The sequence below is a fragment of the Bos javanicus genome, chromosome 8, assembly GCF_032452875.1.
Source record: "Bos javanicus breed banteng chromosome 8, ARS-OSU_banteng_1.0, whole genome shotgun sequence".
Classification (NCBI taxonomy): domain Eukaryota; kingdom Metazoa; phylum Chordata; class Mammalia; order Artiodactyla; family Bovidae; genus Bos; species Bos javanicus.
The window spans coordinates 10,754,738-10,768,429 of record NC_083875.1 but is presented as its reverse complement, the minus strand read 5'-3'; the positions used below and the strand labels follow the sequence as shown (position 1 = coordinate 10,768,429).

At 38.2% G+C, this 13,692-nt stretch overlaps 1 protein-coding gene across 3 annotated transcripts in view; it reads left to right on the top strand.

The window, feature by feature from the left end:
• FZD3 (frizzled class receptor 3) overlaps positions 1-13,692 on the top strand; it is a 98,039-nt gene that overhangs the window by 43,445 nt on the left and 40,902 nt on the right. The window contains exons 4-5 of one of the 3 annotated variants that reach the window (XM_061425042.1): positions 4,836-5,853; positions 10,862-10,912. In XM_061425042.1, coding sequence (XP_061281026.1) covers positions 4,836-5,853; positions 10,862-10,912 — 1,069 coding nt within the window. Of the gene's footprint in view, positions 1-4,835; positions 5,854-10,733; positions 10,831-10,861; positions 10,913-13,692 lie in introns of those variants that run through there. The other 2 variants (XM_061425044.1, XM_061425043.1) reach the window with 2 other exon arrangements.

Genomic DNA, 13,692 nt, shown 5'->3' with positions numbered 1-13,692 from the left:
AACTTTTGCTTGTCTGAAAAGCTTTTTATTTCTCCATCAATTTTGAATGAGATCTTTGCCAGGTACAGTAATCTTGGTTGTAGATTTTTCCCTTTCAGTACTTTACATATATCCTGCCATTCCCTTCTGGCCTGCAGAGTTTTTGCTGAAAGATCAGCTGTTAAGTGTATGGGGTTTCCCTTGTGTGTTACTCGTTGCTTCTCCCTTGCTGCTTTTAATATTCTTTCTTTGTGTTTAGTCTTTGTTACTTTGATTAGTGTGTGTCTTGGCATGTTTCCTTGGGTTTATCCTGTATGGGACTCTTTGAGCCTCTTGGACTTGATTGACTATTTCCTTTTCCATGTTGGGGAAGTTTTCAACTATAATCTCTTCAAAAATTTTCTCATACCCTTTCTTTTTCTCTTATTCTTTTGGGGCCCCTATAATTTGAATGTTGGTGCATTTGCTGTTGTCCCAGAGGTCTCTGAGACTATCCTCAGTTTTTTTTCATTCTTTTAATTCTTCTAGATCTCTGTTAATTGATTCTTGCATTTTCTCCATTTTGTTTTCAAGATTTTTGATCATCTGTATTATCATTATTCTGAATTGTTTTTCAGGTAGTTTGTCTATTTCCTCTTCATTTATTTGGAATTCTGTGTTTCTGGTTTGCTTCTTCATTTATGTAGTATTTCTCTGCCTTTTTATAATTTTTTTTAACTTGTGTTTGAAATCTCTTTCCCAGGCTTCAAGCAAAGTTGGAATTCTTTCCTTGAAGAAGGTTGAATTGTTTCTTTTGGTTTCTGCCCTCCAAAGGACTGATGCTAAAGCTGAAACTCCAATACTTTGGCCACCTCATGTGAAGAGTTGACTCATTGGAAAAGACCCTGATACTGGGAGGGATTGGGGGCAGGAGGAGAAGGGGACGACAGAGGATGAGATGACTGGATGGCATCACTGACTTGATGGACTTGAGTTTGAGTGAACTCTGAGGGGTGGGGATGGACAGGGAGGCTTGGCGTGCTGCGATTCATGGGGTCTCACAGAGTCGGACACAACTGAGCGACTGAACTGAACTGAAGGCTGGTCCAGTGGTTTGTGTAAGCTTCCTTTAGAGTGTGATTTGTGCTGAGTTTTTGTTTGTTTCTCCTGTGATGGATAAAGCTGAGTGAGGTGGTAATCCTATCTGCTGATGATTGAGTTTTTATTTTTGTTTTGTTTGTTGTTTAGATGAGGCGTCCTGCACAGGGTGCTACTGGTGGTTGGGTGACGCTGGGTCTTGTGTTCCAGTGGTTTCATTTGTATGAGTTCTCACTATTTGATACTCCCTACGGTTAGTTCTCTGGTAGTCTAGGGTCTTGGAGTCAGTGCTCCCACTCCAAAGGTTCAGGGTTTGATCTCTGGTCAGAAACGAAGATTCCACAAGTGGTTTGTTATGGCATTAAGAGAGATTAAAACAAATATCCAAAAATGAGAAACAAAAGATGAACCCCAGACAAATGGCAGTTACAAAATCACGCAAATAATAATTAAAATAATGGAATATACATATATACATATATACCCATGAGCAAAGTCAAAACAGTCCAACAAAAATACAGTAGATTGATCTGGCAAACAAAGGAAATCAAAAATTACATTTACCAGTTAAGAAGAAAACTAACTAAAGCTCAAACTGGAAAACAAAACTAAAGCAAGGTGCCAAGTGGGGAATAAAGCGATGAAAACAAAACTAGTAAATATGTTGAGAGGAAAGGAAGGAAAGAAAGGAAATAATGGATATGCAAATTTAAATAGAGATAAATGAAGATTTATATACTTTAAAGATTAACTGCAAGGGGAAAAAAAACAGGGAAGGCAAAGAAAGGGATAAATGTACAAAAATACAGTAGGTTTAAAAAAATTAAAATTATAAAAAGGAGAAAAGAAAAAGAAAAAAAAATGGAAGAAGAAAGAAAAAAGGAAAACTACACAGAACTGCAAAAGCCCAATGTAGAGGCAGAGGTTTATAACATTAAAAAGTGTGGCTGAGTATACACATATACATATACACCCATAGGCAAAATCAAAAAAGTCCAACAAAAATAAAGTACAATAGATTGATCCAGTGAACAAAAGAAACCAAAAATTATATCTACCAGAACAAAACTAGCCAAAGCACAAACTGGAAAACAAAACTAAAGCAAGGTGCCAACTTGGGAATAAAGCATTGAAAATAAAACTAACAAATATGTTGAGAGGAAAGGAGAGAAAGAAACAAAAGAAAGAATAGATATGCAAAGTTAGATAAAGGTAGGTAAAGAAGATTTATATATGTTAAAGATTAACTGCAAGGGAAAAAGAACCGTAGGAAAAGCAAACAAAGGAATAAATGTAGCAAAATAAAAATAGGTTTAAGAAATTAAAATTAAAAAAAGAGGAAAACTCTACAGAACTGCAAAAGCCCAATGCAGAGGCAGAGGTTTATAACAACAATAAAAAATGTAACTAAGGAAAAAATAAAGCTCAGAAGCTTATTTGGATTTCATAGTGCCAGTAAAATCGACAGCTACAGCAGAGGGGAAAAAAGGGTGGGGGAAGGAAAAAAAAATCCAAAAGAATCTACAGAACAAGTCAAAAAATAATAATAATAAATGTTTTTCTGGAGTCATTGCTGTCCGCGTCCTTTCCCTCGCTGGGAGTCATAGTCCACTTTACCTCCCTCGGATGCCCTCCAACACTGTGCTGATCTCTGAACCTGCTGTGGGGGCAGCTCAGATTCTAATCTGGTCCTACTCCTGTGTGTTCTTGCTTCCAGTGTCCACAGCTATCAGAACTAGTGAGTGTTCTTTTGTGGGAGCTCTCAGTGACCTTTTATATATTCCATAGACACAGAGTCTGCCTAGTTGATCGTGTGGATTTAATCTGCAGCTTGTACAGCTGGTGGTAAGGTTTTAGGTCTTCTTCCTTAGCTACACTGCCCCTGGGTTTCAACTGTGGTTTTATTTCCACCTATATGTGTGGGTCCTCCACTGGGGTTTGCTCCTGTGGCTGCCCTGGAGGGCTTGAGTTTGCCCCTATGAGGGCCAGGTGTGGAGGTGGTTCAGCTGCTTGGGTCACAGGGGTTCTGGCAGCACCAGGTACTCAGGGGAGTTGGTGGCTAGGGCAGCAGGAAATACAGTGCTCTAGAAGGGCATGGCAACCAGTATTGGCCAGTACGCTCCAGTGTTCTTGCCTGGGGAGCCCCACTCCCTGACAGAGAAGCCTGGTAGGCCACAGTCTACAGGGCAGCAAAGAGTTGGACATGACTGAAGTGACCCTGTGGGCATAGACGCAAGACTTTTTTTGCCTGTGGCAGCTCTGCCCCAGTGAGAGTTGAGCGTGAAGGTGGCGCAGCTGCTTAGCTTGCAGGGACCCTGATGGCGCCAAGTGGGCAAGGACATGGACTGCCTCCGCTGCAGGAGTTATGTCCCTATCAGAGTCTTTTTTTGAGCCTCTTGTAGCTGGCGATCAAAAGGCCTCTTTGGCCATTCTCTCTCTGTAGCTCCGCCTGTTCAGGCACTTAGAGGGCCACCTTGCCTGGGGTCCTTCTTCTGTTGTTCGGTGTGTCAAGCACACAGAGGGGCCCTCCTGGCTGGGATCCTAGTCTGTAGGTTGGCGCCTCTGGCACTTAAAGTGGCACCCGGGGTGGGGTCCCACTCTGTAGTTCAGTGTGTCAGGCGTTTGATGGGCCAGCCTCTCTATTGTTCAGCTGCTGATGCTGGCGTGTGGGGAGAGAGAGGCTATGGTGATGGCTCCATCCCCGTGACTCAGCAGTATCGCCTTGCTTCCATGGCTGCCTACCTTTCCCCCACAGGCATTTCCCACCACGATCTCCTCCCTTATATCCCCTCAGTCTGTCTCTTCTCCCTCACATCCCCTCAATCCATCTCTCCTCAGTCAACAGCAGCTTTCGCCCTGGGGTTGCTCCACAGTCCCTAAACTCCAGCTCCCGGCTGCTGCGCCTTCCAGGGGACCAGTGTTCCTGTCCGGGGTATGTGTGGCTGCTGCAAGGACTGTCTGATTCTCATTCCATTTAGGCTGCCACAGATCAGCTGTTTCACTCTCGGCCTTAGATGTTTCTCCTCTGACTCAGACAGTTGTCCCCATGTGGGGATCAGACCCCTGCTTCAGTCCCCCCACCAGCCGAGGGCAGGTCCAGTCCTACTAACACTCCTGTTTTTCCCTGTAGTTCCTTCATCCTACCGAGTTTTGCGTGGTTCTATATATTCTTTTCCACTGGTCAGGTACTCTTGCCCACTGTTAGCTGGTGTTCTGCATGAACTTCTGTGTCTAAAGATATATTCCTGATGTATCCTTGGAGAGAGATGTGCTCCATGTCCACCGACTCCTCCGCCATCTTGTTCTCCTAGGGAAGATTTTTACCTCTTATTTTTAAGAAAGTTCTATTTGAGTCTAGGGTAAATTGAGGACTATCTTGTAATTAAACATTAAAAAAAATAACTTAGCTACTATTCCTCTGGTGCTTTTTATTTATGTATGTTTATTTTATATATATACTTATTTATAGTTTGAAATCTTACTGTAAACTGTGTGTCCTAAATAAATAGTATTAATTACACTATTTATTATTGGCTATGCCTGTTTTAATAAAGAGTAATATTTTTGAAGCCAAAACAAAATTAAGTATACATTTTTCGGTTTTCTGCCAACTGTGGAATATCTCAGTATGTGACCCACAAGCAAGATATTTGCATTATTTCTTCGACATATTGTAATGTTCTCCAAGGACATAAGCATAAATAAGCCACAACTGCTAAATGTGGGAATCCAAATCATTAGGTTCCCAATAAGTAAATGATTCTTGTCTTGTATTTTAGGTTCCCAGATTGTGACGAGCCTTATCCTCGGCTGGTGGACCTGAATTTAGCTGGCGATCCTACTGAAGGAGCCTCAGTGGCAGTGCAGAGGGACTACGGCTTTTGGTGTCCCCGAGAGTTGAAAATTGATCCTGATCTTGGCTATTCCTTTTTGCACGTGCGTGATTGTTCACCTCCTTGTCCAAATATGTACTTTAGGAGAGAAGAGCTTTCATTTGCTCGGTATTTCATAGGATTGATTTCAATCATTTGCCTCTCTGCCACGTTGTTTACTTTTTTAACTTTTTTGATTGATGTGACAAGGTTCCGTTATCCTGAAAGACCCATTATATTTTATGCCGTCTGCTACATGATGGTGTCATTAATTTTCTTTATTGGGTTTTTGCTTGAGGACCGAGTTGCCTGTAACGCATCCAGCCCTGCACAGTATAAGGCTTCCACAGTGACCCAAGGATCTCATAACAAAGCCTGTACCATGCTTTTTATGGTACTCTACTTTTTTACTATGGCTGGCAGCGTTTGGTGGGTGATTCTTACCATCACGTGGTTCTTGGCAGCTGTGCCAAAGTGGGGTAGTGAAGCTATTGAGAAGAAAGCCTTGCTGTTCCACGCCAGTGCCTGGGGCATCCCTGGAACGCTGACCATCATCCTTTTAGCGATGAATAAAATTGAAGGTGACAATATAAGTGGCGTGTGTTTTGTTGGCCTCTACGATGTTGATGCCTTGAGGTATTTTGTTCTTGCACCCCTCTGCCTGTATGTGGTAGTTGGGGTTTCACTACTTTTAGCCGGCATTATATCCCTAAACAGAGTGCGAATTGAGATTCCATTAGAAAAGGAGAACCAGGATAAACTGGTGAAGTTTATGATCCGGATTGGTGTTTTCAGCATTCTGTATCTTGTACCACTCTTGGTTGTAATTGGATGCTACTTTTATGAGCAAGCTTACCGCAGCATCTGGGAAACAACGTGGATACAAGAACGCTGCAGAGAATATCACATTCCATGTCCATATCAGGTAAGGGAAACCTTGTTCTAAATTTCAGAATATTTAACAGTGTAAAGAGCTAATCTTAGCTGTTTTTTTTTTTAACTCTTCATGAAAAACCTGAACATTAAAATTTTGAAGTGAAGTTAATGAACAGATTTATTGTAGTAAGAATGTCATACACACATTTCTGTTAACATCTTCCTTTTAAAAGATCACTTTCGTGAGTCCAGGCCATGGGCTTATAAGCACTTTACTTGTGTTATCACAAAATAGTTGCTTGTTGATTATTTAGAAGTCTGCAGGTTTGAGGGGAAGATGTTGATTAAAAGTGTCTGTGGAAATTTTTCTGATACTTAGAATGGGAGTTTAACAGTTTTGAAAAAAATTAGAATGCATTTGTACAAACAGTTCTTTTAGTTGGTCCTAGTTTTTCTTTTTTGCATACTGAATATTTTGTGATTTACCTTTTAATTTAAAGAGATCGGATAATCATAGAATTTTAGATCTAGAAAGGACCTTAGAGATGATTTATTCAAGTTCCCTCTATAATTTAGAGTTCTTAAACATCTATCTCATTTGAGGCTTAGAAATGTTAAATGACTTGCTCACTTTATTAAAGTACTTATGCATTATAGATTACCTCCGTTTACTTGTCTCTTTCCCCTCATAGACAGTGAACTGTAAGTGCAAGAACATCTTTTTCATATTTTTTGAAAGCACGTTCTATAGGTTAGTAGATGATGGCATTGAGAATGGGAATGTGTAGATTGAGAAGAAAAGACATTTTTAAGAAATGTTCCAGTTTTACTGGAAACAAGGAATGTGTGATTAGCACATAGTCAATTCTCGTAAATACTTGATGACTGAAAATGCCATTTCCTTTTTTATTTTGTAGTATAAATAATTCTACACAAAATTACATTCTTATTGTATAAATATTAGCTACTGGCTTTTAAAACAACCTATAATTGAGAGACCAGAAAAAATGAATAATTGAAATTTTATTACATTTCTTGATAGAATTGCTTATTAAAAACTCTTAATCTGAGTTTTCAGGCCTGAAGCTAAGTAATCAAATTTTGCCTCTAATGAGAGAGAAAGAGATGGTTGAATTACATCATATGCTTCTTTATGTAAGGTTTCTAGGATTCCAAATATATATTATCTTAGGACTATAAAAGAAATAATGTTTGGCTCTGAAATAGTGATCTGAAAAATACCAGCCCTCAAACATGTAAATTAATAAATTAGAGTAGTTGGGACGCCAGTATTTTCAAGACATTCCTAAGAATCTTTTAGCATCTTTAGAACCAGTTTGAGCTATACAAAAATGTGTGTGTGTGTTCATTTCTTTACAGTCATAGGTTCTATAAGTGTTTTTTATTTCCAGCTTACAGAAATAATGTTGGATTTCCAACATCCTAAAAAGAATAGAAAATGGTATAATAACTAACATAGTTATTAAGCTATAAAGTCTGGGTCAGGAATCCTGGCTTCATATCTAACTCTTATTATTTACTAGTTTTATAGCTTTTGATCAACTTCATCTCTTTCCACTTCAATTCCTCATATGTAGAATGAGTAATGGAATCTCATAGAAATAGAAGAGTAATCGTGTTAGATAGAAACAGTAGAATCTGTCTCCTAGGACTGTCTTTAGGCATCTACATGCAATTAGAAGTGTATCTTCTGTATAATAAGTGCTCGAATGTTAGTTCTGTTATTCATTTTTTCATTTATTATTGGTGCTGTTACTGTTATTTACACACACACATACGTACATAAACTTTTTTTTTAAACCCTTCAGTACCAAACTTTAGCAAATGCCATGTTTAAGTTATTGAGAATATACATGACAGTATGTGTACCACTAACTTGTTCATTTTAACTGCAGTAGAGAGATTGAATGGACAAATATACTTTAATTCATTTACTCATTATTTTGCTGATGGACATAGAGTTCCCAAGCGTTTTACTATTGTAATACCTATCTTCCTTGTACGTGACCAAGAATGTTCATGGGGTGTATACCCAAAAGTGTAGTCGTGGCATTTCAAGTGGTTATTTTAATTTACACTAGCAGTATGGAGTTGGAATTCCCCATTTCGCACCATCTTAGTGTTCTCAGGCTTTTAGGTTTTTGTCAACCTTTGAAACAATATCTCAAACCTGTCTTGATTTTTGTTTTTATGTCCCTTATGCCTCGGTGTTTTCATGTTTGTTGGCTGTTTGGGGTTTCTCTTCTGTGATTCGCCTGTTTGTTGCCTCTGTCCACCGCTCTGTCAGGTTATTTGCCCTTTGTTGTTATTCTTGTTATAATTCTTTGTCAGTTACTTGCATTGCAGATACCTTATCCTGCTCTGTAGCTGGTCTTTTCCCTTTGTGTTTTCTTTGCCTCTTGTGTTTTAAGAAATCCCTCCCTACCTCTAAAAATCATAAAAATGGTCTGCTGTTTTTTTCCAGCAATTTTTTAAATTTGATTTTTTAATTCACAGCTCTAATCTTTTGAAATTCATTTTTATCTATGTTATGAGTAACAATTTTAGTTTTTCATATGAATGGTGCTTCTTGCACCATTTATCAGATAGCCCATCTGAATGGTAATGCATTGCTGTAATATACAAGTTCCGTTTTTAGGTTCTCTTATTTACTGCTCTGTTTGAATAACCTTGTTTCAATCCCACATTTCCTCTACCTTATGCTTCTTCAAAATTATTTTAACTGTTCCTGGCACTCTTCTGTTTGAATTTTAGAATAATTTCTTCAGGAGAAACAGTTTGTATTTTGTTGAAATTGTTTCAGGTTTTAGATGAATCCAGGGAAAATTGCTGTCTTTGTGACACGGAGTTTTAGTATCGTTTTGTTTCTTTATGTATGTATTCATTAATTTGTTCCTAGGTACCCTACAGTTTTTGTTTCATTTGTGAATGAGATCTTTTCTCTGTTACATTTTTCAGTTGGTTATTGCTGGTGTACAAGAATGCCACTGATTTTTATATATTGACCTTATATTGAGCATCCCTGCTGAACTCTTCTGTTAGCTCTAATTGTGTATAAATTCTCTTATATATTCTTTGTAGATATCCTGTTGCTGCAAGTAAGGCCAAGTTCATATCTCACATTCCATTTCTTATGTTTTATTTAAGATTTTTGTGTCTATACTCATGAGAGATATAGACTGTGATATTAATAGTTTTTCTTTTCTTGCCATGTATTTTTCCTTTTGGTGTCAAGGATGTAATAGCTTCATAAAGTGAGGTCTTTTCCTCCTGTTCTTTGAAACAGTTTTTTACAATGAATAGGGACTGCCTGCTCTTTGGAAGAGTTGGTATATCATCCTGTAAAATCCTGTCATGGTATCTTTGAAGTAAAGAGAGAGAAATTTCATCTTTCCAAACTGAAATTCTGCAATTCCCCATTTCTCCCTGTCTCCTGGCCTTTGGCAACCATTGTTCTACTTTATTTGTCCATGAATTTGACTGCTCTGGGTACCTCGTATTAATGAAACTCAAACACTAGAATTTTAATATTAGTTTTCATTCAGGATTTTACTTCAGAGGAATTTTATACAGACTTGTAAATTGAGCACCAGAGCTATTGAATTCCTATTTGAAGTAATATCCATACATAATTGGATAAGATTTACTATTACTGAGCATGCCTAAAAGAATGCTTGTTAAGTTTTGATGATAATTCCTCATGAGAGGTTTTTTAAATGTATTAAGCAATGGTGTTATCCTTGAGGTAGCCTCTGCACTTGTCTTGGAGAACGTGATATTTGAATATATGTTCACATGAATATCAGTGCGGTTGCTTTGTAGTCATTTCTCAAATTAATGAAACTCTCAAACATTTGAAAAATCAGAATATGAGGTAGTTGATCACATTGTTTCCAAGTACCCAGTTGGGTTTAAACTAAATTGCATGTATTTAAGTCCATGATTTGAAGAAAAGTGGGCTTGTGTAAAGTATTTTAAAATATTTAAAATGAACGTCCTTGCTGAAAACAGGAATTCACTGCTTGGCTTTTAAAATACTTTACACCAACTGTTTTTTGCAAGAACACTTTTTAAAAAATGTGTATTAACTAATTTGGAAAAGTAATACCTGAAAAGAGTTGGTCATGAAATATAGCTTGAGTTTTCAGAATTCTGTATATTTTACAGTTTAAAATCAGTAAAGTTTATTCCTAGAATATGTTTCATCTTATGTATTATTTAAACAGCACAGTTATTTTCCAGGTACTTAGTGTTGTGTTTTTTTTTTCTTTTAAAGTATTTCCTTCTATTTATTTAGGGGCTTCTAAGAGGCTCAGAGCATTTTATGAAAGAGTTACACATTTCAAAGTTTGTTGATATTTCTAGAAAGCCATTCACATGTAACATATTTATTAAAAACTTGAGGTTTAAAGTCCTGTCTGTAACGCTGAGTCTCAGTTTCCTCATGTAAAATATAAGGAATAATATGTTAAATATAGTAATATCTACCTCATAGGTGGCTGTGAAGATTAAATGAGAAAATGAAGTTAAGCCTCTTACTAGAATGCCTTGCACAAAGAAAAATTTCATTATTCTGTGGTTGCAAGTACATAATTCCTGAGGTTTAAAAAAGAATTGTTCTTATATTCTGTATTAGAATCATCATTTTGTCTTTTAAACATTGATTTTCAAAAGAAACTGTTTCCTAAGGTTTCTCCCTTCATTTTTTTCTCTTTCATCCATCTAATCCAATGATGTAAGTCCCAAGGAATTTTGATACTAGAACCTGTGTTTCAATAATAGAAATGTGTTACCGTAATAGAAGCAGCTTAGTTAAACTGTCAAGTTCACATTAGAGCCGTTTGTAGAATTAAAAAAAAAATTATTTGTGTAGAAAACAAACAAAAAACCCATTATTTCTATTTTCAGCCACAGAAGGCAGCCCGTCTGTTGTTTATCTAATCTTGATTCAGAAACATACAAAAATAGAAGATAACATGATATCTAACTTAAGATTTTAGCTTCATTTTCTGATAAGAGTGTTTCCCCTTTACCAGACAATACCAAAAAGAATCAACATTGTTTATGAAAGGACCATAAGGAAATGGGTATGTTTCACCCTTCCAACATTAGTGACAGCAAATAATTCTCAATAAATGTATAATACGTACTACTAATCTTTTCTTTTTTCCTGCTACTAATCTTTAAAGTGGTAAGTATACTGCCTGTGACTTCCTAGCACCAAACTGCTTTTTCTTCAAAGTTGTTCAGTGCCTGTAATAGAGGGAAAGATGGAGAGTTACTGAACAAATATTCTAAGTTTCTTATAGGAAAATATTTTGAAATATTATATTTTAGAAGTATAGAATATTAAATTTATTTTTAAAGTATTCATACTGTTATGTACAGGCTGTAAAATGCTATCAAGGGGCACTTTTGGATAAACACTTTAAAATATACAAGTTATTTTGGCCTCTGCTAAACAGACTAAATAGCCTAAGCCGTGAGTTCCGTTTTAGTCTTAACTGCAGATATATCTGGTGGTGGTGGTGGTGTTCATTCGTTAAGTTGTGTCCGACTCTTTGTGACCCCAAATAAACTGCAGCATGCCAGGCTTCCCTGTCCTTCACTATCTTCCGATGTATACTATTTAGTGTACAAATGGTTTATATGTGTTTAGGAAAAATTCAGTGTTCTTGCCATAGTCTACAGCAGGGGCACAGCAAACTTCTCTGTAAGGTCATATAGTAGATATTTTAGGCTTTGCCAGCCATTTGCTTTTTGTTGCAACAACTCAGCTCTGCTGGTGTAGTGCAAAGGCAGCTGTCAGTCAGTTCAGTCGCTCAGTTGGGTCCGACTCTTTGCAACCCCATGGACTGCAGCACACCAGGCTTCCCTGTCCATCACCAACCCCCAGAGCTTGCTCAAACTTATGTCTGTCGCGTCAGTGGTGCCATCCAGCCATCTCATCCTGTCGTCCCCTTCTCCTCCCGCCTTCAATCTTGCCCAGCATCAGGGTCTTTCCCAATGATTCAGTTCTTCTCATCAGGTGCCCAAAGTATTGGAGCTTCAGCATCAGTCTTTCCAATGAATATTCAGAATTGATTTCCTTTAGGATTGACTGGTTTGATCTCCTTGCAGTCCAAGGGACTCTCAAGAATCTTCTCCAACACCACAGTTCAAAAGCATCAATTCTTTGGCGCTCAGCTTTCTTTATAGTCCAACTTGCACACCCATACATGACTACAGGGAAAACCATAGCTTTGAGCAGTGACCCGACAAGAGAGTTGACCCAGACTTGCCTGTGATTGTCCAGGAGTCTCTGGCGGAGGTGTGGGTTGGCAGTGGCCTGCTGCAGGATTGGGGGGGCACTGAGTGTGCCAATGCATGTACGAGACCTTTTGAAGGAGGTCGCCATTATCTTCATTACCTCCACCATGGTTTGGTCTCAGGTGAAACAACAGGGCAGGAACACAGCCCCACCCATCGACAGAAAATTGGATTAAAGATTAACTGAGTATGGCCCTACCAATCAAGAACAAGACACAGTTTCCCCCACAGTCAGTCTCTCCTGAGGAAGAGAAGCTTCCATAAGCTTCTTATCCTTATCTGTCAGAGGCTGGACATAATGGAAACCGCAATCACAGAAAAGCAGCCACAGACAATACATGAACAACTACAAGTGTTTCAGTAAGACTTTGTTTACAGTGACATAATTGGGGCAGATTTGCTCCGTAGGTTGTGGTTTGCCAGCTTCTGAACTACAGCAAGCATTATTCTCTGTCACCTTTGATAATTCTCTTATTACAGTGGTTGGTGACCTATGGCACTTTTCTGTCCCATGGAAATTGTCACTGTTTCATTCTCATTACTGCTTTTGAGGATCATCATTTTACTCTATTACATAATGGTATTAAAAATACTCAATAAAATTCTAGTACATCACTGTAATAAAGATATGCCAATAAATCTTATTTCCAGTTGTCTTTGAAATCATACCACACCAGAAAAATTTGAGTCAAGGAAAAATTTGAGTAGTTTATGGGAATAGTGAAATAGAAACAACATAATGTAATGGTCATAGAAGCTTCTAGTTTCTAAGTATGTACTGTGCATCAGGTTCTGTACTCAGTGAATTTATACACATTATCTCCTTTGATTCTCACAGTAGCACACTAAGATTGTATTCTGCTTTACAAATGAGGAACTGAGTCTTATAATTAAATACAACTTATCTAGATTCTTAAAGTAAGTGATAAAGCTAAGGTGTGAATTGTATTTCTGATTCCACAGACTACTAACCACCTACCTGATCATGTTGAATATGAAGTCTTCCATTTTATTTCCTCTGCCTGCCTGCCTGCTCAGTCACTTCAGTTATGTCTGACTCTTTGCAACCCCATGGACTGCAGCCCGCCAGGCTTCTCTGTCCATGGGAGTCTTCAGGCAAGAAAGCTGGAGTGGGTTGGGGATCTTCCCAAACCAGGAATTGAACCTGGGTCTCCTGCATCTTCTTCACTGCAGGCAGATTCTTTACTGCTGAGCCACCGGGGTAACCCCTCTAGTGAATCACATATATTTTATCAGTGATTTTATAAAATGTGTTAAGATAATTTGGCTTCCCAAGTGGCACTAGTAGTAAAGAATCCACCTGCAGTGCAGGGGATGCAAGAGATATGGGTTTAATCTTCCTGGGTCGGGAAGATTCCCTGGAGGAGGAAATGGCAACTCACTCCAGTATTCTTTGCTGAAAAATTCCATGGACAGAGGAGCCTGACAGGCTACAGTCCGTGGGGTGGCAAAGAGTTTGACATGACTATGCACACTGTAACTGGTTAAGGTCATTGAGTTCATTAATACTGTTTGTTAAAGAGCTAAGAAGTTTGTC